Below are 23928 nucleotides of genomic sequence, written 5' to 3'. Positions count from 1 at the left end.
AATATGTATTTGCATAGCACAGCAAGGGATTATGGGCAATAGAATGCAAATTATCCCACATTCGGCATCACTTTTAAACACCGGCCATTTTTAAAAGCTTTCGTTCTATACCTTAACATATGAAAATGGATGAAAATTAGTCACTTTGACCTAAATGTTGTAAGAAAAAAAGTTCTCAGATCTAAAACCCCAAATATGTATAATTATTTACATACTTAAATTACTTTTTTTTCTTAAAGTGAAATGCGCCATTTAATGGCACAATTTTGAAAAGTTGTTTGTTTTGATGGGAACAACAATGCATGTCCTGTTGAAGGCACGATACATTTCACAGATGCATTTAGCACTTTATGCATGATAGATTTTATTCTACTGAGTTTAATATCTCATCTGAATATAATTATTTTGTAGATTGCTCAGCTGAATGCCCTTATAAACATGCTGTTAGGGGAACTTACCCCCGGGGTGCGTCAGAAGATCATGACAATATGCACAATTGATGTTCATGCGAGAGATGTGGTAGCCAAGCTTATTGCACAGAAGGTAATTTAATGCAGAGCAATTACCCTAATGCATTTTTAAAAGCATGAAATAAAGAATAATTTCATTTGTTGAAAAGCTCGCCCCTGCCTATGTGTAAAAGTGACAGAATGTTTTGATGGAGTAATTTTTTTTTTGTTACATTGCTACGTTCACATCTAGACAATTATATTTATGACTTAAAGAATAGGCAAATTTTCACAGGAAAAAAAGGATTGTCTAAATGTTTAAGGATTATGCCAGTAATTGAATTTGCAACTTTCTAACATGACAGCTGTATTCATTGTTGCTTCTGTGATATTGTTCTGGAAAACAATTCCAGTTAATAAATACCTTCCTTAACTTAAGACGAGGTAAGCAAGTAACTTCATTTGCTTACATAAATTAATTTTATAATTTATCACATTGCACAAGGATCTTATTGGATTTTTGGTCTCGGAAGATTTACATTTGAATATTTCTTTAAAAGTTTTGTTTTACAAAGGGTTATTGTAATCGAACAATAAATACTAAAAATATTCTAAGTTGTAAAGTCCTTCCTTTTAAGGATGATATGAAAACCCACTGTAAATGGCAATCAAGGCTCATCAAAGAATATTAAAGTTTGCTCAGCTGATGTTGCCGTCAATGTTGAAGTCTGTCATCGTATTAATTTAACTGCTGTTAAATGAAAGAAAGAAGTGTTTGGTTCTATAGTACTTTAGGTGTATATTGATATCCCAGGTAGAATTGTACTTCTGTGAGTTTAGGTGACTATGAAAATTAATATCAGGAATTATTACATTTATTGCTGAACCATAAGACTTATAAACCTTCAGGTCAGTCAAACTAAAACTCTCCCAGTCTAAGAACTTGCCAGTAAAACTCTTAAATATTCCTTTTGTTCTCCTATACACGGAAGCATCTATAAGTTTACTGTTTCTGAATGACAACTGGTTGTAGCAGAAAAACCTTCATCAAAACATGCATTGGACTATCTATGATTGGTAATTGGATGTGTTTAGCACAAATATAGAGCTAAATGAATTGGGTTATTTGGAACAAGAGTGGGTGGAGGTTAAGGGTTTACCAATCCCTCCAAAATACCCTAAATTTTTATATTTAAAAGACATCTTCCCCATGCCTCCATTACAGTATATTGTTTTCTTGAAGACAATGCTCTAAACAGCAAACTTAGCATCAACCACAAGACTAACCTTCTAATTAAACTAAAATAAATTTGTCAGTGTCTATATCACTGTCAGTTGTTTCCAATACAGTTCGACTTTTTGTTCAATTTACAGAACTATGAATATAATAATCCAGATCATTGCTACTAACAAAAGGGGAAGATTGATGTTTCAGTGGTAAAACATTCAGAATTCAGCATGTAAATGAGAGATAAAATTTGCCCTTTATTTTGAAATATCAAGGATTATCTGTGTTTGGTATAGTACACTTTGAGCTGGCAGTCCACAAATGCCTTCTTGGCAGCTTGTAAATGCCGTCATAATTTCAGAATTTAGCTGCCATGACACAAGGACCAAGCTGAAAGAGAGCTGCATGAGCTGTAGAGTAACCAGATTATATGGTAATATCTGCTACTGAACCATGCTAAGTGACACTGTACTGGAAAAGAGCTGACATTTCAATGGCGGCTGTGGAACAAAAATATTAATCTGTGCAACTGAAAGAAACTTCAAGTCAGATGTCAGATGATGATATATATAATATACCCATCCCTCTTCAATGTCTGTAGTCTGTATAGAAAATACTTGGAATCTAAATAATATTTGTGGCTAATATTGGCCTCCAAATAATTGGTTTTAAGAATTTGCCTGTTTTGAGAATTATTTACACAGACACATGTAGATTTTGATTCAAGTTTGTACCAACATGGCACATTTAAAAGGCCAGAACCAGAAGAAAAAGTTTAAATCCAATACAGTTGTCTCTGATTAATGGGACATTGGAATATTCTGGTACTCAGCAGGATATAGTGAAAGAGAGTCTAGGATCTGCTGCAGTGTTGTTCACCTGACTCTTATTTCATAGATTTGAAATGGTGGAAAATGAAGGGGAAAATTTCATTTTAAAATCTACATTTTATGCCCAATGGGTCTGATTCAAAAAAGCTCTCCAAGACTGGAGGAGAATTTAGTTTTTTTGAAGAATATGGGTGATCCAGCAAACCTGGTATAGATCTGCTCAAGGATAAAAAATATTTCCCAACTAATAGCAAATGTTTTTTAAGAAATGTATGCCAGGTTTGCTGAATCACCCAGGTTCCACCATGAAAGTCTATCTTCTCAAGTCTTAGAGAGCTTTAAGAAATCAGACCTTATATTTATTAGACGTATTTGCTTTTTCAAAGCACTCTAAGGTTTTGGACCTTTGTATATAACAGTATATATTATTTCAATTGTATTGTATTTTATGTATTTATTCTTGCAGGTATCCAATGGGCAGGCTTTTACCTGGCTGTCACAACTGCGGCACCACTGGGATGAAGTCACCAAGGATTGTTTTGTTAATATTTGTGATGCTCAGTTCCAATATTCCTATGAATATCTTGGTAACACACCTCGCCTAGTGATCACACCTCTCACTGACAGGTGTGAATAGAATAGTTACCTTTTAGTTAAAGAGTTAATGAAAAGCAAGGGTCTTATCATTTTTATTTGCTACAAGAAAAGAAAATGTATTTAAATTGTATTGCTGGGAAAACACAGAGTTTTTCATAGTAACAATGCAGTTATATCTAATTGAAAATTGACGTTTGAGAAAATTTAGACCTTATTATGTCATACATGTGTAAACAATATTACTAAAAAGGTGAAATTGGACCCTAAATTAAACTTTTACACATATTTGAGGATAGTCAAGGGAAGACTAAAACAGGGGAGGACAGGGGGTATTCAACTAGTCCTAAAAAGATATGGTGAGTTGGTGGCCTTTAGTGGAAATAAATCCCCATTCATCAACAAGAGTAGGAATCACAGCTGGGAAAACATAATGGGCATACAGAAGTCACTCTTGTAGCTGACTTCAGCTCTTGTGGCCAAATACTAAGAATTGTAAAGAAAATTGTTGTGAAAAGGTATATTGCAATAAACTATGTCTTTAAATCACCTACCGTTCATTATGCCCACTAATTACTGTTGCACCATGGAAAATTTCTCATGGTACACTTTCTTTAGCCCACAGATTTCTGTACCATTCCTAGAAGGACCACCTGCCCTAGGCCAAAGGTTTTCAGTCTTCCACTTGTTGGTAGATAGTCACTGAATTCATTCTTCTAAATAAGACCTCTTTCAAAAATATGTAATGAATGAACTGATACATTTTTAGGTGCTACATAACGTTGACTCAGTCTCTACATCTGTCTATGAGCGGAGCACTCTCAGGTCCTGCTGGAACAGGAAAGACAGAAACAACCAAAGATCTTGGGCGCGCTTTGGGAATTATGGTCTATGTGTTCAACTGTTCTGAGCAAATGGATTATAAGGTATTATACACGTGTAATGACTATTTCTATTCTTAAAGTATTGAGGTATGTATACTTTATATAGGAGTGGATTGTACAATAATTTTTACCATTTTGACAATCTCACTGTGGGGGAATAAACAATGCAGGCGGATAAGTGCACATTAATATGACTTTGATATTGGAAAATCTTTTGCTATTTTTGTACCTCTTGGCTGATTACACCTGGTCAATTCCAGTCACTCACCTCTTCCATCTCCCAAGCCTCCCTGCTGGTGGTAAGATGTCATAGATGTCTCATTAACCAATATCCCCTTAAGCTCTTTCACCTACTTTTCCATTATGGACCAGAGAAATTTTCTAATTTCAGTCCCATTTATCCAAAGGTTGTAAAACATGGTATAATTACAGATTTTGATTTACAGTAATGGTGATAATTTCAAGCAACCAATGTTACTATAGACACCACGTTACCTCAATGACTAAATTGTGTTTCTGGGACAAAGCATGGCACAAGTATTCACAAATACAATTTAGGCATTTATAAAAAGATCTTCTATCAAACTGCTACAAACAGAAAGAAATATGAAAATATGATTTGTAAATTATTGGTGAATTATTGGGCCAGGTACACACCCAGGGTGCCACACACCTTGACAGTGTGACATACCTTGCAATTTGAAACTAATCTATAGAAAGTACATGCACTGCCATGAGATAGGCAGCTTATTTAAATGGATAGATTCTCTAACTCCACTTCACATCAGTGCCTAGTACAGTGCACATCCATGAGGCTGCCTATATATAAACCCAGCAATAAAAAAATTGATAAAAAGGTTCAAACTGGCAATAACTGTTTCAGTGAGGTATCCATTGAGCAGAGCAGGAAACAATTATTATTGGGCCTGGTTTTGCCCCATGACATCAAAAGCTTTTATATTTTTATATATAAAAAGTTAACATTATTGGTACTCTACATATTTATTCATCAGTCTTTAGGAAATATCTACACTTAGACTTGGAATACTCTGATTTTATCACAATGATGACATCCACCCTAAATTATGGAAGCAAGGAGGAGGGGGAACATTTAAAAATGTTCTTTGAAGACTTTTAAGTATAAGATCAGCTTTAAAGACCACCAATATGAATGCACAGGGAGGAATTACTTTCATTTTGTTAGTTTTCTTGACTTACATACCCTTCATTTAAACATGAGTCCTAACGGCCAAATAAAATAAATATAAATCCAACAATGTTTCTACATGTAAAACAGCCCTGTTTTTTTAAGAATAGCTACAGTAAAGATTCTAAGGCTCCTAGTCCACTGCAATGGAGCTCTTTATGCACATTTCTGATTGACAGAAAGGAAAGCATGTTGTGTACAATACTGGTAAAGTAAAAAGTGAATTACTTCTGTTCACCCTGAAGCTGTCTATAAAATTCCCAGACATTGTTTGGCAGTATTGAACTGTTAATGTTAAGAAGAACTTCAACTACATGAGGTGTGATTCAGGCCTCTGAAAATACACTACATGCACTTTTCAGAAGGTAGTCAAGTGTAACAGCAGATAATTCACACTCCTTGGAAATGTCACAACTAAGATGCAGTCAAATGACTGTATTCCTGTCTTTAGACCCACAGAAATATCTCCAGGCTGGAGGATGAGATGAGAAAACTGCAGGAAACAGCAGAACTGTTTGAAGTCAGCATCCCGGAGTATAAACAACTACGCCACTGTCGCTCTGCCATCGTCTTATTAAAGTCAGTGTGGGATATGGTTGTATTTGTACGGGTAAGGCTGCAGACAAATCTAATGTTCCCCTCTATACTGCAAAAAAAGAAGAAAAAAAAAGAAAAGACAATGTTAAAAGATATAGAGCTTAAAATTTTATTATTTTGTTTATTTTCTGTCACTTTAATACATGTACTGTATATAGGGATATGAGTATAGTGGAGATCACATGTTTTTGTGATGCATATGTCTGGGCAAACTGTCCCACTTTTAGGAATCTAACATTACCTAGATTTGATCTGATTTAATTTCAATGGATAACCTCCAAATCTAAAGGTTTGATGGTTGGGTTTGATCAAATTTGCATTGGTGGGTGGCCATTTTACATCACCTTTTTTCAATTAATTTAAACCCTTGTGAACAAAGAGCATTGTTACCAAGATTTAAAAAAAAACCTTTTTCTCTGGTTGTGAACTTTGAAAGTTATGTGGCCTTGTCTGGCACAGGAATTAGGGGCATACACTTGCTGTTCTATCTTTCTTTGCCATCCCAGCTGCATTTCTGATAATAGTTTTCTTTCATGACCACCCAGACTGCATACATATTTTTTTAATAATAATAATCAATAATAAAAAACATGTACTAAGACATCCTTCAAGCCTTTTTTAAGATTTGTGTATTTCCAGTGTTGTCCTTAAAGCCGAAGTTGTCTCCATACTTCTATATACAATAGTTTTCTTTCATTGATGAATCCTAAATGAAAGTGACAGTATCAATTTAATTGGGAAAAAACTATTGTAAGTTGAACCATGGGAATGCTAATGAGCTTCACATCAACCCGAAACACTCATACATTTATGACCTCAATTCTTGCAAATGTGTTCGAAGTTGGCGTTCTATAAAATGAATAAATAAGAGGGTTATCAGGACAGCCAGGAAACTTGTATTTTCAGAAGCTGGCCAGCATACCAGTTGATTCCAGGACTCCATTTGCCTCTAGAACTCTAGTTCCTATCAGAAGCACCACTCGGTACAAGTAAGATCTGATTTTCTGCCCCTAGATGTTTTCAGTCTCATCAGCATTGTTCTGCCCACTGCTTCTAAACCCAGGTTCTGGAGCCACCCCAGCCTTGTTACTAGATACTGAAAGTAGAAGCAGCAGAGTGATAACCCAATCTATGTGCCACTGTGTTTCCTTCTCCTTATTGTCGGCCTTTGTACTACTTCTTCCTCTCACACTCTAGCTCTGCTGCGCTGTACTTACAGTGGTTACATTCAATTGTGTCTTGTTATATTTATCCCTGAAGGTAGGATTTAAAGTGAATCCCAGACAAAGACTTGCAGTGAGGCTACCCAGCAATGCTCGTGTAGATCTAGGGGAAAAGTAAAAATCACTTATTTTCCGGCTTCTACAGATTCCTTCCCTGCAGCCTCTATTTTAAATGGCCCCCATAATGGTTTACAGGCACTGACATTTATTACAATGCAGGAAATCTTGCCCTACGTGGTAAAGGACCACTGCAAACCCCTGCCCACAAAATTGGGATATCTGTTAGCTTAGCTTTAACTACTCTCTAAGTAGCAGAATTCTAATTCTATACTTTGTGTCTGATGACACTGCTAGACTTCAATCTTTTACAACTCCCAGCATATACAGTTATGTACAGTTTAATCAGGACCTGAATACATTTTGTTCATCTTTCACCTAAAGCCACCCCAACCCATGCCTTTCTGGACAGGCTCATGCTTCTAATTGCCTTGTGTATTCTGTGGCATCATGAAGCTGTGTCCGGTGCTTAATAACTATAAATATTTACTGAAGTATTTTAGGTGTGTTCAGCAGGCAAAGCATATTGAAAAAATGTATTTCACTAGAAAGCTATGCACATTCATCTTATGAGCAGCAAAGTATAAGAATTGTAGGCCAATTGCCTAAATTGCTCTTTAATAGTTTGGTGAAATTTTAAATTACCTTTCATCTTAGATTTTAGACGTTCTCCCTTTTTTTTTTTTTTTTTTTTTTTTTTTTTTTTAATATATCCTTTTTCACTTCAGTTCGCCTTATGTTTTCATTGTCGTTATTACAGTGCTTCATAGTATAAAACATGGTTATGCACGGATTAATTTGTAGATTACTACTTAAAAGGCTGATTACGAGAAGCACATATATCAAACTGAAGTGCATATAATTCCAAATTAAGTGGGCATTGTCATATTGGCTGCCTAAAAATAAAAAAATATAGCCTTGATCAGTAGATTTGTTCAGTAAGTGATAGTGAGGAATAGATTTCATCCCAGCAGCCAATCAGAAATAATCCATCATATGCTTATTGCACCAAGAAGTTTGATTTTGGTAAATTCCTGCAGCTAGTGGATTCTTATTACTCTTTTGAGTACATCTGTAGGAAGGAAATACTTGAAAAAGCTTACTTCTCTTCAGAGCACTGAAAATGTGCTGCAAAATTCCTTGGCAGTGCGGCTGATCAAGAGGCTATCTTTTGATTGGCCAGCGGATTGAACGGAATTGATAAAGCTTGGAAACAGAGGCACGCCCAGCTTCAGAACTGCAAGCTTGCGCAGGAGAGGGATGCCTGTGCTTTAGTGAGGAAGAGGTAAATGTGACATACATGCTGCACATTTAAATTGTAGGTATTCAACGACAATGAATAATAAAAAGCCCGTAGAGACCAATCAAATTGTATTCTCCAGCAGCTTACCAGTGTGGAACTAAAAAAAAGCTATATTGTGGTCCCAAATGAAAAATTCCCAAACAATATATTATAATGCCTTTAAAATTAGGATGTAACCATGTTGAATCAATAAATTATAATAAAACAAAAAATCTAATGAAAATGTACAAACTCACTGACCCAGGTCCTTGTGGAGATGAACCATACTTGGAGCACCATGCAGTTCTCGTATGAGAAGCATTCAGCCACTGGAACTCCATTGCTGAAGTCCGATGAAGATTTAATAGAGACACTTGAAGACAATCAGGTAATTGTTTTTCCTAATGAATAGATCTACTTTCTGCTAATACAATAAGATAGTAGCAGGTAAGGTCTTTAAATCAATAGGAAGACTCTTTACGCAAATCCTAATAAAATTTACAAAAGTTGACTACATACAGTGCCCCCTGTAATGTTTGAGACAAAAAAATGTAATTTGTACATGGTGAAACTATGTATGAAAATACTTTTAATCATGTCTGAATTGTTTGATTTAGAATCCTACACTGAGAAGCAGAAGGGTAGATCAAAGAAAAATGTGCCTTTCCCCCCAAACATTATGGAGGGCACTTTAAATAAATAAATGTGTCTTCAAGGGGTAGTATAAATTGGTTTGTAAACCACAAATTTGACATAGATCATATGCAGCACTACAGGAGAATGGTCTTTGACCCCTCCTGATTTACTACAGCCCTGCCAAAGCTTTACAAGATGCACATATGCTGCACTACTATGGGTGGTGCAAACCTGGATGAGCTCAGCCACCTTGACTCATTATGGGTGCCAGCGTGGGAGTGTTGAGATAGGGTTAAATGCTAAAAGTTACTTGGGTTTGACACTCCTTGACTTTAAAACTAATAGCTGCCATTTGGTGGTGGCTGCTCCTTTTATGATATTTTCCTTTATAAAGTTTAAAAGTACTTCCCAAAACTTGCTATTAGTACTGTATATTCAATAAAAAATACTTTTAGACAGACAGAAGAGAGAGAGAAGGTCTTTTAGTATTTAAGGGGAAAAGGCTAAAGTATGCACCCCTTATGATTTGTCGACTACTTCAGCAGTAGAGGTTGAAGGTCTGCCCTTTTTCCATCCCTTCCTGGTGAAGCACCCTTTGGACTGACCCTGCTTAAAAGAAATAACTTTCATTTTTCCCATGATCTCAGTTTTATGAAAGCACCACCACTTACTGTCCCAATAGCTTAGTAAGTGATGGAATGTAGGACTTCCATTTATTTCTACATTTTCTTTCCTTTCACGGTAAAGCAATAGTTAACAGTTCTAAATGACTATTTGACTTTTTGTGAATATTTGCAGAAGGAGACCAATATTGTGAGAAAGCCAGCAATGGAAAATATATGGCATGAACATTTCCAATAGCTGTTTCCTGCACTTATTTTTGTTTTCAGAAAATGATCTTCTGGTAGAATTTCTGATCAATAGTATGGTGGTACACTGTGTGGTCTGAAACTATAATAGAGAAAGACACAAAAATTGCAAAAAGTGTGTGGGTGAGTAGGGGGGTTTATGGAAAACCTTGCAACCTATAGCCAGTCTTGAAACAATTCGGAACATTACATGACCTTCCAGCAAAAATAGTGTCTTAATCTTCATCCCAAAGGTAAATAATAGACTGCATTTTCCATGGCTCACAATCCACATTTGAGACTATTGCAGGCAGCCCATGTTGAGGGCTGATAAAATGAAAAACAACCTCAGCCACGGTAATTTGGAAATACACTTCTGAGCAGTATACAAAGAAAAAAAGTTTACTTTCTTTAAAAAAAAAGTGACTGGGTCTTGAACATACTTAAAAATATTGTAATTTTTTTGGAGGCGCTCACCCCCAGCTGTGCCGCTTGACAACATGCACAAAGTGCAGGACACTTATGGGAAAGAGCTTGCCTGTGGTGCCTTATTGCTTAAGTATGTCCAACTGCTTCTGCTCCTGCTTGGTATGAATAAAGAATCAGGAATTGGAGCAAAGTTGCTTTGGCTGATGGCTTGGAGCTGAATACAGCCATCAATCCCATTGTGAATAGCTACTTTGAACAAACGAGTGTGGTTTTTAAGCATTTAGCATTTTTTCACTTGTTTTGCAGTTTTCTTTTTTTAGCGCACAATTTCTCTCTCGAACGCCACGCTATTCATGGGGCCCGGGACACAGTAAATGGACCTCTGTGATCAGCAATTCAATACAAGCCTAATTTCAGTTTCGTTTACATCAGTAGGGGAGCTTCTTGTTGATTTTGACAAAGTCCAAACTTTGCTGGTTTCAAAGGAAGTTCAGTATTTTTGTGCCGGAATGAGCTGCCTCAATTTATTTCACTTTACCCGGGTTCCCATACATAAAAAAGTGCAGATCAGCACTGATACAAGAATTTTGTTAATGCGATATTCCAGACTTCAAAGGACCTGTCCATACAAAACTGATGTTTAGGTATAATTGAAATATATCTCTTGGAGACTGCAGTGACACAATCTTACTGTTTACATGGCTAGTGGTTGGCTGTACCTAGTAGGTAGAGGTAGGTTTTGGGGTAAGAATATTTTTTTTACCCCCCTTTTGAAGTACTTGAGATACAAGCCTACAAGTCTGGTGCACAAAGATGTTAACAATAGATGGTATGTGTTTCTTTAAAAAGTAAAAAAACAAGTAGATCACTTGTCTATCACTATCATCAACATTTTGATTGTTAACTGACCCAGTCTGTTTTTGACTTTTTTTTGGCAGCACCGTTTAATCACTCCCAATAACAAAAATAGAAGGGCTAATGCTTTACGGTAAACAGTAAACCAAAGAAATACCAGGGAGCCCATTTCTAAAGCAGCTGTGTGACCTAAAGGCTGCCATACTACTAATTAAAAAAACAAACTAAAGAAACAAAAATATTTAAAAACATTTTACTTTACAAATATTCTTTCTTATTCATGTTTATAAAACAATGTGACTAAAAGTATATTGGTAATAAGGTAAAATATGTCAGAAAAATGATCTAAACTGGGAAATCTCCAATAGTTTGTGTTTTTAAAAAATGTATAATGTAACAGCTTTAATATATAATATAAATGCTCTATGCCCCTATCCAAAAGCTTATGCAGTTTGCCTTTTGGATTCTATAATTAGGTAGCTCATTAGATTCTTATATCTATTTACCAAATACATTTATACATGTGAGGTGCTGTGCTGCTACTTCAATGGTTAGCGGACCATCATTAGAGTAGTTTAAGTGCCCTCTCAGATAAATAAATAATAATAATATAATATATTTTTGTTAATTAAATATATAATATAATAATAAATAAATAATATAATAAATAAGGCATAAGTTGGCATAATAAATAATGAATGACATTGAAAACCTAAGGGTTTAGTTGACATATCAAGTTGATAAAGGTCCAGGGGGGGAAAGCTCCTGCGCAATCTCCAGTTGTATAGCAAAGCTCTACACTTTGAAAGCTATAGTGAAAAGGGCAGATAAAGTGAAGAATAGCCCAGAGCTTACTGACATAAGGAATAGCTCCTAGGAACCAGTATACCTCATATACTACTCTGTTCTGTTATCCTTGAGTAGCATTGGGGCTTTCATATTGTGGCAGAGGGAACTAAGTAGAAGTAGTCCAGGTGATGAGAAAACCTACGCATCTTGATATTGGACTATTAGGGAACAGATGATTTAAATATTTCTTTAATCTCTCTAGGTGCAACTGCAGAACATTTTAATGAGCAAATATGTAGAATTTTTTTCACTGGAGGTAAGCACGTGGCAGAAGAAACTAATGGTGTCTGATATGGTTATTTCTGTCTGGCTGGATGTTCAGCAAACCTGGGCACACTTGCAAAGTATATTTGCTAACTCAGAAGACATCCGGAACCAACTTCCGGAAGATGCCAGGAGGTTTGATGGAATTGATTTAGACTTTAAGGTATTGTACTTGTACTTGAGTGTGTCTGTATTTATTGTACCTTATGTGCATATATATGTTTTATGTATTTTTATTTTGTTTTAGGATCTAATGGAGAACATTATCAAAACAAACATTGTAATTAAAGTTACAAATGAGCCAGGATTGCTGGCAAAGTTGGAGACTCTTCTGCAGAGGTTTGTATTTTTTCATTGCCTCATAGATAAAAATAAATATTTCATTTTTTCTTAAATTAGTAGAACTATATAACAATATAAGTTGTATTACTGATTTTTAATATGATTTGTATGTTAAACAGTAATTTTGTTACAGTAGATCAGTGTTGCTTGGCCTTTTTAACATGGGGTAATCGTTTATAACAACTTTCAGGTCTTTAGGGAACCCCCTGCTATGGTGGTCAGTAAAAAGAATGTCTTAATAATTTCTGGTTAATGGGAAGAATGTTACCCTTACAGATTCACAAATTACTCATTTCTCAAGGAACCCCTAGCAATCACTATAAATTGCCCCCTAAATATATCTTTAGGCTGCACTGTAGTCTGGAGTTGTATTCATGCCATTCACTTCTCTATTCATATTTCCTAATTTCTTGCAAAATTCAGCATATGACTAATAGGAACAAAACATATTGCATTTATTTGCCTTCTCGAAGCTGAATATGTGTTCGGGATGATTCATTTATAAATGTTACTCTCTAATATTTTAATAATGCAGCTGTCTTCTTATTATTTATATTTTTACCTTTGTAATTATTTTCTGCTTTTAAAATTAGTAATTGTATTTGATATAAATGCAGTAACAATTAGTGTCAGTGCACAACCACTGAAGTATTTTCTGCTGTTTTTCTCTTTAATACATTTTATTGAAAATACACATTAGAGTTGTTTGAGTTCAGCTGAAACCCTCCACAATCATGAATAATATCCTCATTTTAGGTGCATATGAGGATAAATATATGCATAAAAAAGTTACTGTTTAATTAAATGACAACAAATGATTGCAATTTATCTTGCAACAAATGAGACTTGTATAACCAATTTTCCCCCAGAGCTGAGATTTATGGGTCATTACCTGTTTGGTCTTATATTAAAGGCAAATTAGTTAAGGTTTTCATGCAGATTAATATCCAGTAAAGTTCAGGTCACTTTCTGCTATATAGAAGATTTTTAGTGTATGTTTAAAGGCTTTTTGCTGCCCTAATGATTTAAATATTTATAACAATTAATGTTTTTAAATATTTTTACCAATGTGTTCAGCTTGATTAGATTGTAAGCTCTTTTGGGCAGGGTCCTCTTCTCTTCTGTCATTGTTTGTATCTGCCTGTCATTTTCACCCCTATTTAATGTACAGCACTGCATAATATGTTGGTGCTATACAAATACATTTTAATAATAATGTGAAGAAGTGTTAAATTTTTTTAATTCCCTTATGGTATTTTTATGTACTCATTTGGTAGTTGTATTTGTTTACTGTACAGGCTTGCTGTACTTTTTGACTGGCAATGCAGTATTATTGAGTGTGATTACTGCTTTTCTGTCTCAGCACATTTCTGTAGATGCCACTGTAGCAATATAAAAGAAATCTTGATGCTGTCATATTTGTTGTTTAGCAAAGTGGCTGACTGCACTGTTTCCTATACCCCAGAACCCACAAAACAGTGCATGAAATCTAGCCAGATAAATATGGATGAGTTTTTTTGAAATTTGAATACAATTCAAAGTGATATTTCAGATAGTTAACCCCATAAAATACCCTGAATATTGCACTGAAATTAGGACTGCCATCAGAAATGTATGGGCTCCATGCAAAGTAGACTCACCCCCATGTTTAAAAGTTCCAGCATTGCAAAAACATTCATAGGGGCTCAGTACAGAATTACCCCTTGTCCCCACCTGATGGTGGCCCTGGCTATAATACCCCTGCATTGCTGGTGCTACAGTGCTACATTTATGAGTCATTCTTTTGCGGTAAAAAAAAGAAAATTAAACTACAAATTTTTACTAATTGGTAATCAAGAATGATCTGTGCTTTTCCTCTATACAACTCAAAAGAGGAACATTTGGCAATGTTTTTTTTTTACTAATGTCTATATAAGTTTAATTGACTAACATTCTTCCAAACTCTTTATCTAATTGTATAAAGAAATGTTTTAGGATGAATTCTTAATTCAATTTAGAATTTGGACAACAGCAGTAGCAGTTCCACATTGTGCATCCAGTGTTTGTGTATAGCTCTCTTTTTTTTGCAGACTCAAAGTATGTGAAAAATCATTGGCGGACTACTTGGAATCAAAGCGTTTAAGATTCCCCAGATTTTATTTTGTTTCCTCAAATGATTTATTGGAAATCATTTCCAAGGGAACTCAGCCTAAACAGGTAAGCGAGAAGTGTGTAATGGGAGATATATTGTGGTGTTAATAGAAAGATCTGTCAAGGGAAGACTACTTTATTCTTTTTCTGTATTGTGTATTGTGGGTATTGGATGTTTTATCTCTTTCATGGATATTTCACAGCAAAATTAAAATCTCTCAACACAATAGGGAACTGTCCTGTCCAAAAGTCTCTGCATAAATATATATATATATATATATATATATATATATATATATATATATATATATATATATATACATATATATACTGGAAAAATGCAAAGTAGGGCACCCAAAGAATATATACGGAAATAGTTTGAACTTTATAGAGAAAGGGTGGTGCCGAGCCTTGACTATATAAACAAATATAGTCCACACATGACAGTCCAGACATGACAAGAAAGGAAGAAAAGAGGAAATAAGGCAATTTTTAGTCACCAAAGTAATACCTTAACCAATTTAATATAAAAAATACACTTTAACAAATTCAAGATATCAGTTTAAAGGTTAAAAGGGTCAACAATAACATGGTTACATGATTCCCATACATAAAACAAGTACTTAGCGGTTGTTTGTTATTTAGAGAGTCCCACTCGTTGATAAATTTATTAGTGTGTGGTTGCTTGCTGACAGGCTACCTTTGTTTATCCCTTGAGAGCTGGTACTAAGAGGAGACCAACACGAATACCACTAACATCTGCTTTTGACTGGTCTTTTCTTACCATATCTAATACTCGCATGGATCATGTAGTTGAGCTGTGCTTTTTTAGCATTAATAACTAAGAATTGCCTCCAATCTGCACCATTGGTATATTTAGTCCCTCTTGACCTTTTGAGTATCAGCAAGTTATTCTCTTCCCAGCTCTTGCTAATGCATACTCAACTTATTACCTGAGGCTCCTTTTTTATTCTTAACACTATATCTGCTAATGCTGAAGGTTGTGTCCTAGATCCCCAAATCCCCTGATGAAGCCCCTTGTGGGTGAAACGCGCTGGGTATAAAACACACTCCTCCCTAAATTTATCAAATATTGTTGACCCTTTTAATTGATATCTTGAATTTAATAAAGTGTATTTTTTTGCTTTCTTTATTTGTAAACCCCGATATTCAGTCTGTAAAAGTAAAGGTGGCATTATCATTATAGAGCTGTGCATAGCCTGTGCAGAGATCAGAACTGTTGGTGGTTGTATGGAGTTCAGTTTCTAAATGTTTAACAGAGTAAGTTTATTCTAATCTAACCCACCTATAGTGAATGATCTACAAATATCTTCATGGAACAAAATACCCAAAAAGAGAAAGAGGAAGCTTCTATCACTGTAAACATCTTGTACAATTTCTTCAGACTAAAGACTACAATAATAACTTAAATATATGTGCTAACTAAAAGTGTATTTTACTCTCTTGTCATAATAACAACCATTAGTGCATATTTTTTTCTCTATGTCTATGATCAAATAACGACAATAGTACATTTTTCCCCAATTTTTAAAAGGTGATTCGTCACTTTCTGAAGCTGTTTGACAACATTGCCGATCTAAGATTTGATGATGAAGATGGAGAGTGTAAAATTGCTATAGGGATGTACAGCAAAGAAAAAGAATTTGTTTACTTTACCAAACCATGTGTGTGTGAAGGCCAGGTAAGTAATGTGAAAATGCTATCCAGTATTTATATAAAGTTATTTTTTTATATAATATGATTTATATTTTAATGATATGATAAATTAATTCAGTATTGTAATATCCCACAAACAGTATGCAAAATATCCACATTAATGATTAAAAAGATTCCAGTTTACCACAAACACAAAAATATTCTGTTTACAGAAACCCACTGAATATGAGATAAAAAGAAGTATAAGTAAAATTTTATTACATTCATAAAATAATTGTAATCTTTTCCTGGTTTGTGGTAGGCAGAGAGCTGGTTGAGGCTTTTGGAGGAAGCCATGAAATCAACAGTACGTCAGGAAATCATGGATGCCGTAGCAGGGTACGAGGATAAACTGCGGGACCAATGGCTTTTCGATTATTCTGCACAAGTTGCCCTAACTGCTAGTCAGATCTGGTGGGCAACTGATGTGGAGATTGCCTTTAAGAGGTTTGAAGAAGGCTTTGAGAATGCCCTGAAAGATTATAACCGTAAACAGGTAACAATGTTGCAAATTATCTTATTCCAATTTTTTTTTCATATTCTGTTATCTTTCTTTTAATTATACACTATGATATATTTTTGTAGTTCGAGTTGACATTTTTTCTCTGAAGTAAAGACTATTTATTCAACATTTTTTATTTACAATCTGTAAGACCTTTACTATTCTCTAATATTGTAACTATATTCCAGCTCCTCACCCATACAATTACACTAAAAAACAGCTCAGTGTCAAATAATGGTGCTGGAGCTAAAGTGCCCAGCATTAGTATTGTAAACAAGGTTTTCATGTGCCCAGAGTGGGAGTTCTGGGTTTACATAGAGGCCTTCATACAATAAAATAGCAGGCAACTTGTGGTGTCTAAGTTGTATCTTTCTATATGATATATGATAACAGTATAAGAGGGCACCCAAACTTTAATTTTACTCTAACTTTCTGTTGTGTACAGGACAGATAGGGAAACCTTGTCACTGGGATGGCAAAAAAAAGTGGTGGTGGAGGTGGTTATTTTAAGGGCTAATTAATGGTCCTCTGAAAAATCAGTTTATCATTTTATAATGCTTCGGCAGCACATATACTAAAAAGAAATTGGAACGATAATGCACAAATGTGGTTAGGTTCATCCTACCATTGATTCTAACTTTTTTTAAGTGCAATAACACTTTCACATTTCTCTCTTCAATCCTTGTTACATTGATAGAATTACTTTCATTGATTTCACCATTGTTCAGTAATAGATAAAACAGAAGTTTGGAGTTTTTTTGTTACCGACTGTAAAAGTCATACCAATGGCATTTCAGTAATAAAAGTACCATGAAATGGGTTTTCGACCCCTTTCATAATATTGTACAATAGCTCCACTTCACTGATATATTCTAACTAATGGACTAAAATAATATGTATTTGCATAGCACAGCAAGGGATTATGGGCAATAGAATGCAAATTATCCCACATTCGGCATCACTTTTAAACACCGGCCATTTTTAAAAGCTTTCGTTCTATACCTTAACATATGAAAATGGATGAAAATTAGTCACTTTGACCTAAATGTTGTAAGAAAAAAAGTTCTCAGATCTAAAACCCCAAATATGTATAATTATTTACATACTTAAATTACTTTTTTTTCTTAAAGTGAAATGCGCCATTTAATGGCACAATTTTGAAAAGTTGTTTGTTTTGATGGGAACAACAATGCATGTCCTGTTGAAGGCACGATACATTTCACAGATGCATTTAGCACTTTATGCATGATAGATTTTATTCTACTGAGTTTAATATCTCATCTGAATATAATTATTTTGTAGATTGCTCAGCTGAATGCCCTTATAAACATGCTGTTAGGGGAACTTACCCCCGGGGTGCGTCAGAAGATCATGACAATATGCACAATTGATGTTCATGCGAGAGATGTGGTAGCCAAGCTTATTGCACAGAAGGTAATTTAATGCAGAGCAATTACCCTAATGCATTTTTAAAAGCATGAAATAAAGAATAATTTCATTTGTTGAAAAGCTCGCCCCTGCCTATGTGTAAAAGTGACAGAATGTTTTGATGGAGTAATTTTTTTTTTGTTACATTGCTACGTTCACATCTAGACAATTATATTTATGACTTAAAGAATAGGCAAATTTTCACAGGAAAAAAAGGATTGTCTAAATGTTTAAGGATTATGCCAGTAATTGAATTTGCAACTTTCTAACATGACAGCTGTATTCATTGTTGCTTCTGTGATATTGTTCTGGAAAACAATTCCAGTTAATAAATACCTTCCTTAACTTAAGACGAGGTAAGCAAGTAACTTCATTTGCTTACATAAATTAATTTTATAATTTATCACATTGCACAAGGATCTTATTGGATTTTTGGTCTCGGAAGATTTACATTTGAATATTTCTTTAAAAGTTTTGTTTTACAAAGGGTTATTGTAATCGAACAATAAATACTAAAAATATTCTAAGTTGTAAAGTCCTTCCTTTTAAGGATGATATGAAAACCCACTGTAAATGGCAATCAAGGCTCATCAAAGAATATTAAAGTTTGCTCAGCTGATGTTGCCGTCAATGTTGAAGTCTGTCATCGTATTAATTTAACTGCTGTTAAATGAAAGAAAGAAGTGTTTGGTTCTATAGTACTTTAGGTGTATATTGATATCCCAGGTAGAATTGTACTTCTGTGAGTTTAGGTGACTATGAAAATTAATATCAGGAATTATTACATTTATTGCTGAACCATAAGACTTATAAACCTTCAGGTCAGTCAAACTAAAACTCTCCCAGTCTAAGAACTTGCCAGTAAAACTCTTAAATATTCCTTTTGTTCTCCTATACACGGAAGCATCTATAAGTTTACTGTTTCTGAATGACAACTGGTTGTAGCAGAAAAACCTTCATCAAAACATGCATTGGACTATCTATGATTGGTAATTGGATGTGTTTAGCACAAATATAGAGCTAAATGAATTGGGTTATTTGGAACAAGAGTGGGTGGAGGTTAAGGGTTTACCAATCCCTCCAAAATACCCTAAATTTTTATATTTAAAAGACATCTTCCCCATGCCTCCATTACAGTATATTGTTTTCTTGAAGACAATGCTCTAAACAGCAAACTTAGCATCAACCACAAGACTAACCTTCTAATTAAACTAAAATAAATTTGTCAGTGTCTATATCACTGTCAGTTGTTTCCAATACAGTTCGACTTTTTGTTCAATTTACAGAACTATGAATATAATAATCCAGATCATTGCTACTAACAAAAGGGGAAGATTGATGTTTCAGTGGTAAAACATTCAGAATTCAGCATGTAAATGAGAGATAAAATTTGCCCTTTATTTTGAAATATCAAGGATTATCTGTGTTTGGTATAGTACACTTTGAGCTGGCAGTCCACAAATGCCTTCTTGGCAGCTTGTAAATGCCGTCATAATTTCAGAATTTAGCTGCCATGACACAAGGACCAAGCTGAAAGAGAGCTGCATGAGCTGTAGAGTAACCAGATTATATGGTAATATCTGCTACTGAACCATGCTAAGTGACACTGTACTGGAAAAGAGCTGACATTTCAATGGCGGCTGTGGAACAAAAATATTAATCTGTGCAACTGAAAGAAACTTCAAGTCAGATGTCAGATGATGATATATATAATATACCCATCCCTCTTCAATGACTGTAGTCTGTATAGAAAATACTTGGAATCTAAATAATATTTGTGGCTAATATTGGCCTCCAAATAATTGGTTTTAAGAATTTGCCTGTTTTGAGAATTATTTACACAGACACATGTAGATTTTGATTCAAGTTTGTACCAACATGGCACATTTAAAAGGCCAGAACCAGAAGAAAAAGTTTAAATCCAATACAGTTGTCTCTGATTAATGGGACATTGGAATATTCTGGTACTCAGCAGGATATAGTGAAAGAGAGTCTAGGATCTGCTGCAGTGTTGTTCACCTGACTCTTATTTCATAGATTTGAAATGGTGGAAAATGAAGGGGAAAATTTCATTTTAAAATCTACATTTTATGCCCAATGGGTCTGATTCAAAAAAGCTCTCCAAGACTGGAGGAGAATTTAGTTTTTTTGAAGAATATGGGTGATCCAGCAAACCTGGTATAGATCTGCTCAAGGATAAAAAATATTTCCCAACTAATAGCAAATGTTTTTTAAGAAATGTATGCCAGGTTTGCTGAATCACCCAGGTTCCACCATGAAAGTCTATCTTCTCAAGTCTTAGAGAGCTTTAAGAAATCAGACCTTATATTTATTAGACGTATTTGCTTTTTCAAAGCACTCTAAGGTTTTGGACCTTTGTATATAACAGTATATATTATTTCAATTGTATTGTATTTTATGTATTTATTCTTGCAGGTATCCAATGGGCAGGCTTTTACCTGGCTGTCACAACTGCGGCACCACTGGGATGAAGTCACCAAGGATTGTTTTGTTAATATTTGTGATGCTCAGTTCCAATATTCCTATGAATATCTTGGTAACACACCTCGCCTAGTGATCACACCTCTCACTGACAGGTGTGAATAGAATAGTTACCTTTTAGTTAAAGAGTTAATGAAAAGCAAGGGTCTTATCATTTTTATTTGCTACAAGAAAAGAAAATGTATTTAAATTGTATTGCTGGGAAAACACAGAGTTTTTCATAGTAACAATGCAGTTATATCTAATTGAAAATTGACGTTTGAGAAAATTTAGACCTTATTATGTCATACATGTGTAAACAATATTACTAAAAAGGTGAAATTGGACCCTAAATTAAACTTTTACACATATTTGAGGATAGTCAAGGGAAGACTAAAACAGGGGAGGACAGGGGGTATTCAACTAGTCCTAAAAAGATATGGTGAGTTGGTGGCCTTTAGTGGAAATAAATCCCCATTCATCAACAAGAGTAGGAATCACAGCTGGGAAAACATAATGGGCATACAGAAGTCACTCTTGTAGCTGACTTCAGCTCTTGTGGCCAAATACTAAGAATTGTAAAGAAAATTGTTGTGAAAAGGTATATTGCAATAAACTATGTCTTTAAATCACCTACCGTTCATTATGCCCACTAATTACTGTTGCACCATGGAAAATTTCTCATGGTACACTTTCTTTAGCCCACAGATTTCTGTACCATTCCTAGAAGGACCACCTGCCCTAGGCCAAAGGTTTTCAGTCTTCCACTTGTTGGTAGATAGTCACTGAATTCATTCTTCTAAATAAGACCTCTTTCAAAAATATGTAATGAATGAACTGATACATTTTTAGGTGCTACATAACGTTGACTCAGTCTCTACATCTGTCTATGAGCGGAGCACTCTCAGGTCCTGCTGGAACAGGAAAGACAGAAACAACCAAAGATCTTGGGCGCGCTTTGGGAATTATGGTCTATGTGTTCAACTGTTCTGAGCAAATGGATTATAAGGTATTATACACGTGTAATGACTATTTCTATTCTTAAAGTATTGAGGTATGTATACTTTATATAGGAGTGGATTGTACAATAATTTTTACCATTTTGACAATCTCACTGTGGGGGAATAAACAATGCAGGCGGATAAGTGCACATTAATATGACTTTGATATTGGAAAATCTTTTGCTATTTTTGTACCTCTTGGCTGATTACACCTGGTCAATTCCAGTCACTCACCTCTTCCATCTCCCAAGCCTCCCTGCTGGTGGTAAGATGTCATAGATGTCTCATTAACCAATATCCCCTTAAGCTCTTTCACCTACTTTTCCATTATGGACCAGAGAAATTTTCTAATTTCAGTCCCATTTATCCAAAGGTTGTAAAACATGGTATAATTACAGATTTTGATTTACAGTAATGGTGATAATTTCAAGCAACCAATGTTACTATAGACACCACGTTACCTCAATGACTAAATTGTGTTTCTGGGACAAAGCATGGCACAAGTATTCACAAATACAATTTAGGCATTTATAAAAAGATCTTCTATCAAACTGCTACAAACAGAAAGAAATATGAAAATATGATTTGTAAATTATTGGTGAATTATTGGGCCAGGTACACACCCAGGGTGCCACACACCTTGACAGTGTGACATACCTTGCAATTTGAAACTAATCTATAGAAAGTACATGCACTGCCATGAGATAGGCAGCTTATTTAAATGGATAGATTCTCTAACTCCACTTCACATCAGTGCCTAGTACAGTGCACATCCATGAGGCTGCCTATATATAAACCCAGCAATAAAAAAATTGATAAAAAGGTTCAAACTGGCAATAACTGTTTCAGTGAGGTATCCATTGAGCAGAGCAGGAAACAATTATTATTGGGCCTGGTTTTGCCCCATGACATCAAAAGCTTTTATATTTTTATATATAAAAAGTTAACATTATTGGTACTCTACATATTTATTCATCAGTCTTTAGGAAATATCTACATGGGCTTGTGCCAGACTGGCGTTTGGGGATGCTTTGATGAATTCAACCGAATTTCAGTAGAAGTGTTATCTGTAATTGCTGTACAAGTCAAAACAATACAAGATGCCATACGGCACAACAAAAAAAGGTAATGTACATCCTTTTCCCACTCTAAAGTCATTTATTGGATCTTTAAAAAAATCATAATCAATAGTGAAATTCAACAGACAAAAAAAAATGACAAGGACTTAAGACAGATTAATTAACAACTGTTGTCCTTGCACTGGTTCAACAACTGCACTGCACTGAAAACAGCAGCGATCATTCTTGTAAGTTATTTAGTGATCAGGACAGGTCTCTAATTAATGTCAGAGGGCAACTGTGTAGATTTCAGATTTTAAACTGTGATGATCATAAATCTAATATCTGTACATAGCTTTATTCTCCTAACTGTGTAAAAATAAACCATTAATTAGTTTTCAAGCTGCCTGTTTTAATGTAGGTGAAAAAACTGCCAACTGGGAATAATGTGTTTATGATGTACATTTCACTCTTCATTTACAAATACTAAAAAAATCAGTTTTTTTATTACTTCTTAGATTTCATTTTATTGGAGAAACAGTTGAGCTTAATAGCACAGTTGGAATTTTCATCACTCTAAACCCAGGATACGCTGGAAGAGCTGAACTTCCAGAAAATGTTAAGACACTCTTCCGGTACGTGTAAATAATAAGTGCAGCATCTAAGTGTTTTTTGTTTTACTGAGAAACCATGTCATGGCTGTGGTACCTACAGGCAGCCCAAATAAGTGTTCTGTAGGGGATGCAATCAATTGAACAAGTCAGAAACCTTGTTGGATCTTTCAGGTCTGCCTTTATATCTATTACCAATAAAAATGTACCTTCTTGTTGGAATATTGCATATGTCAAATAGCTTATAACAGATATAAAAAGCCTTATAATTGACTGTATCAAGAACAGAACTTGCATGCATAGATCATTGGCAGGCCGCTGCACTGTTTTTTCACCACCAAGTCATTACAAGTCATCTCAAGTAGTAGAGTGTTGTACCACCAACCTATAGCTGGTCTTCTGATCCCTCTGAATATGAATGCTGGCA

General features: G+C 34.8%; 1 protein-coding gene across 1 annotated transcript in view; it reads left to right on the top strand.

Moving 5' to 3' along the window:
- Window positions 1-23525, top strand: part of LOC140344848 (dynein axonemal heavy chain 11-like) — a gene marked incomplete at both ends in the record, with an annotated part of 29168 nt that extends 5643 nt beyond the window's left edge. Inside the window, 15 exons of the mRNA XM_072432050.1 lie at window positions 412-543; window positions 2974-3134; window positions 3871-4027; window positions 5644-5802; window positions 8617-8739; window positions 12171-12395; window positions 12480-12571; window positions 14644-14770; window positions 16260-16406; window positions 16683-16916; window positions 18225-18356; window positions 20787-20947; window positions 21684-21840; window positions 22812-22957; window positions 23409-23525. Of these exons, the coding sequence (XP_072288151.1) occupies window positions 412-543; window positions 2974-3134; window positions 3871-4027; window positions 5644-5802; window positions 8617-8739; window positions 12171-12395; window positions 12480-12571; window positions 14644-14770; window positions 16260-16406; window positions 16683-16916; window positions 18225-18356; window positions 20787-20947; window positions 21684-21840; window positions 22812-22957; window positions 23409-23525 (2270 nt within the window). The remainder of the gene's footprint in view (window positions 1-411; window positions 544-2973; window positions 3135-3870; window positions 4028-5643; window positions 5803-8616; window positions 8740-12170; window positions 12396-12479; window positions 12572-14643; window positions 14771-16259; window positions 16407-16682; window positions 16917-18224; window positions 18357-20786; window positions 20948-21683; window positions 21841-22811; window positions 22958-23408) is intronic.
- Window positions 23526-23928: the final 403 nt, after the last annotated feature.

Source organism: Pyxicephalus adspersus, unplaced genomic scaffold (genome assembly GCF_032062135.1).
Source record: "Pyxicephalus adspersus unplaced genomic scaffold, UCB_Pads_2.0 Sca76, whole genome shotgun sequence".
NCBI classification, from domain to species: domain Eukaryota; kingdom Metazoa; phylum Chordata; class Amphibia; order Anura; family Pyxicephalidae; genus Pyxicephalus; species Pyxicephalus adspersus.
The sequence above is the reverse complement of the archived record's forward strand: the minus strand, read 5'-3'. Positions and strand labels throughout refer to the sequence as shown.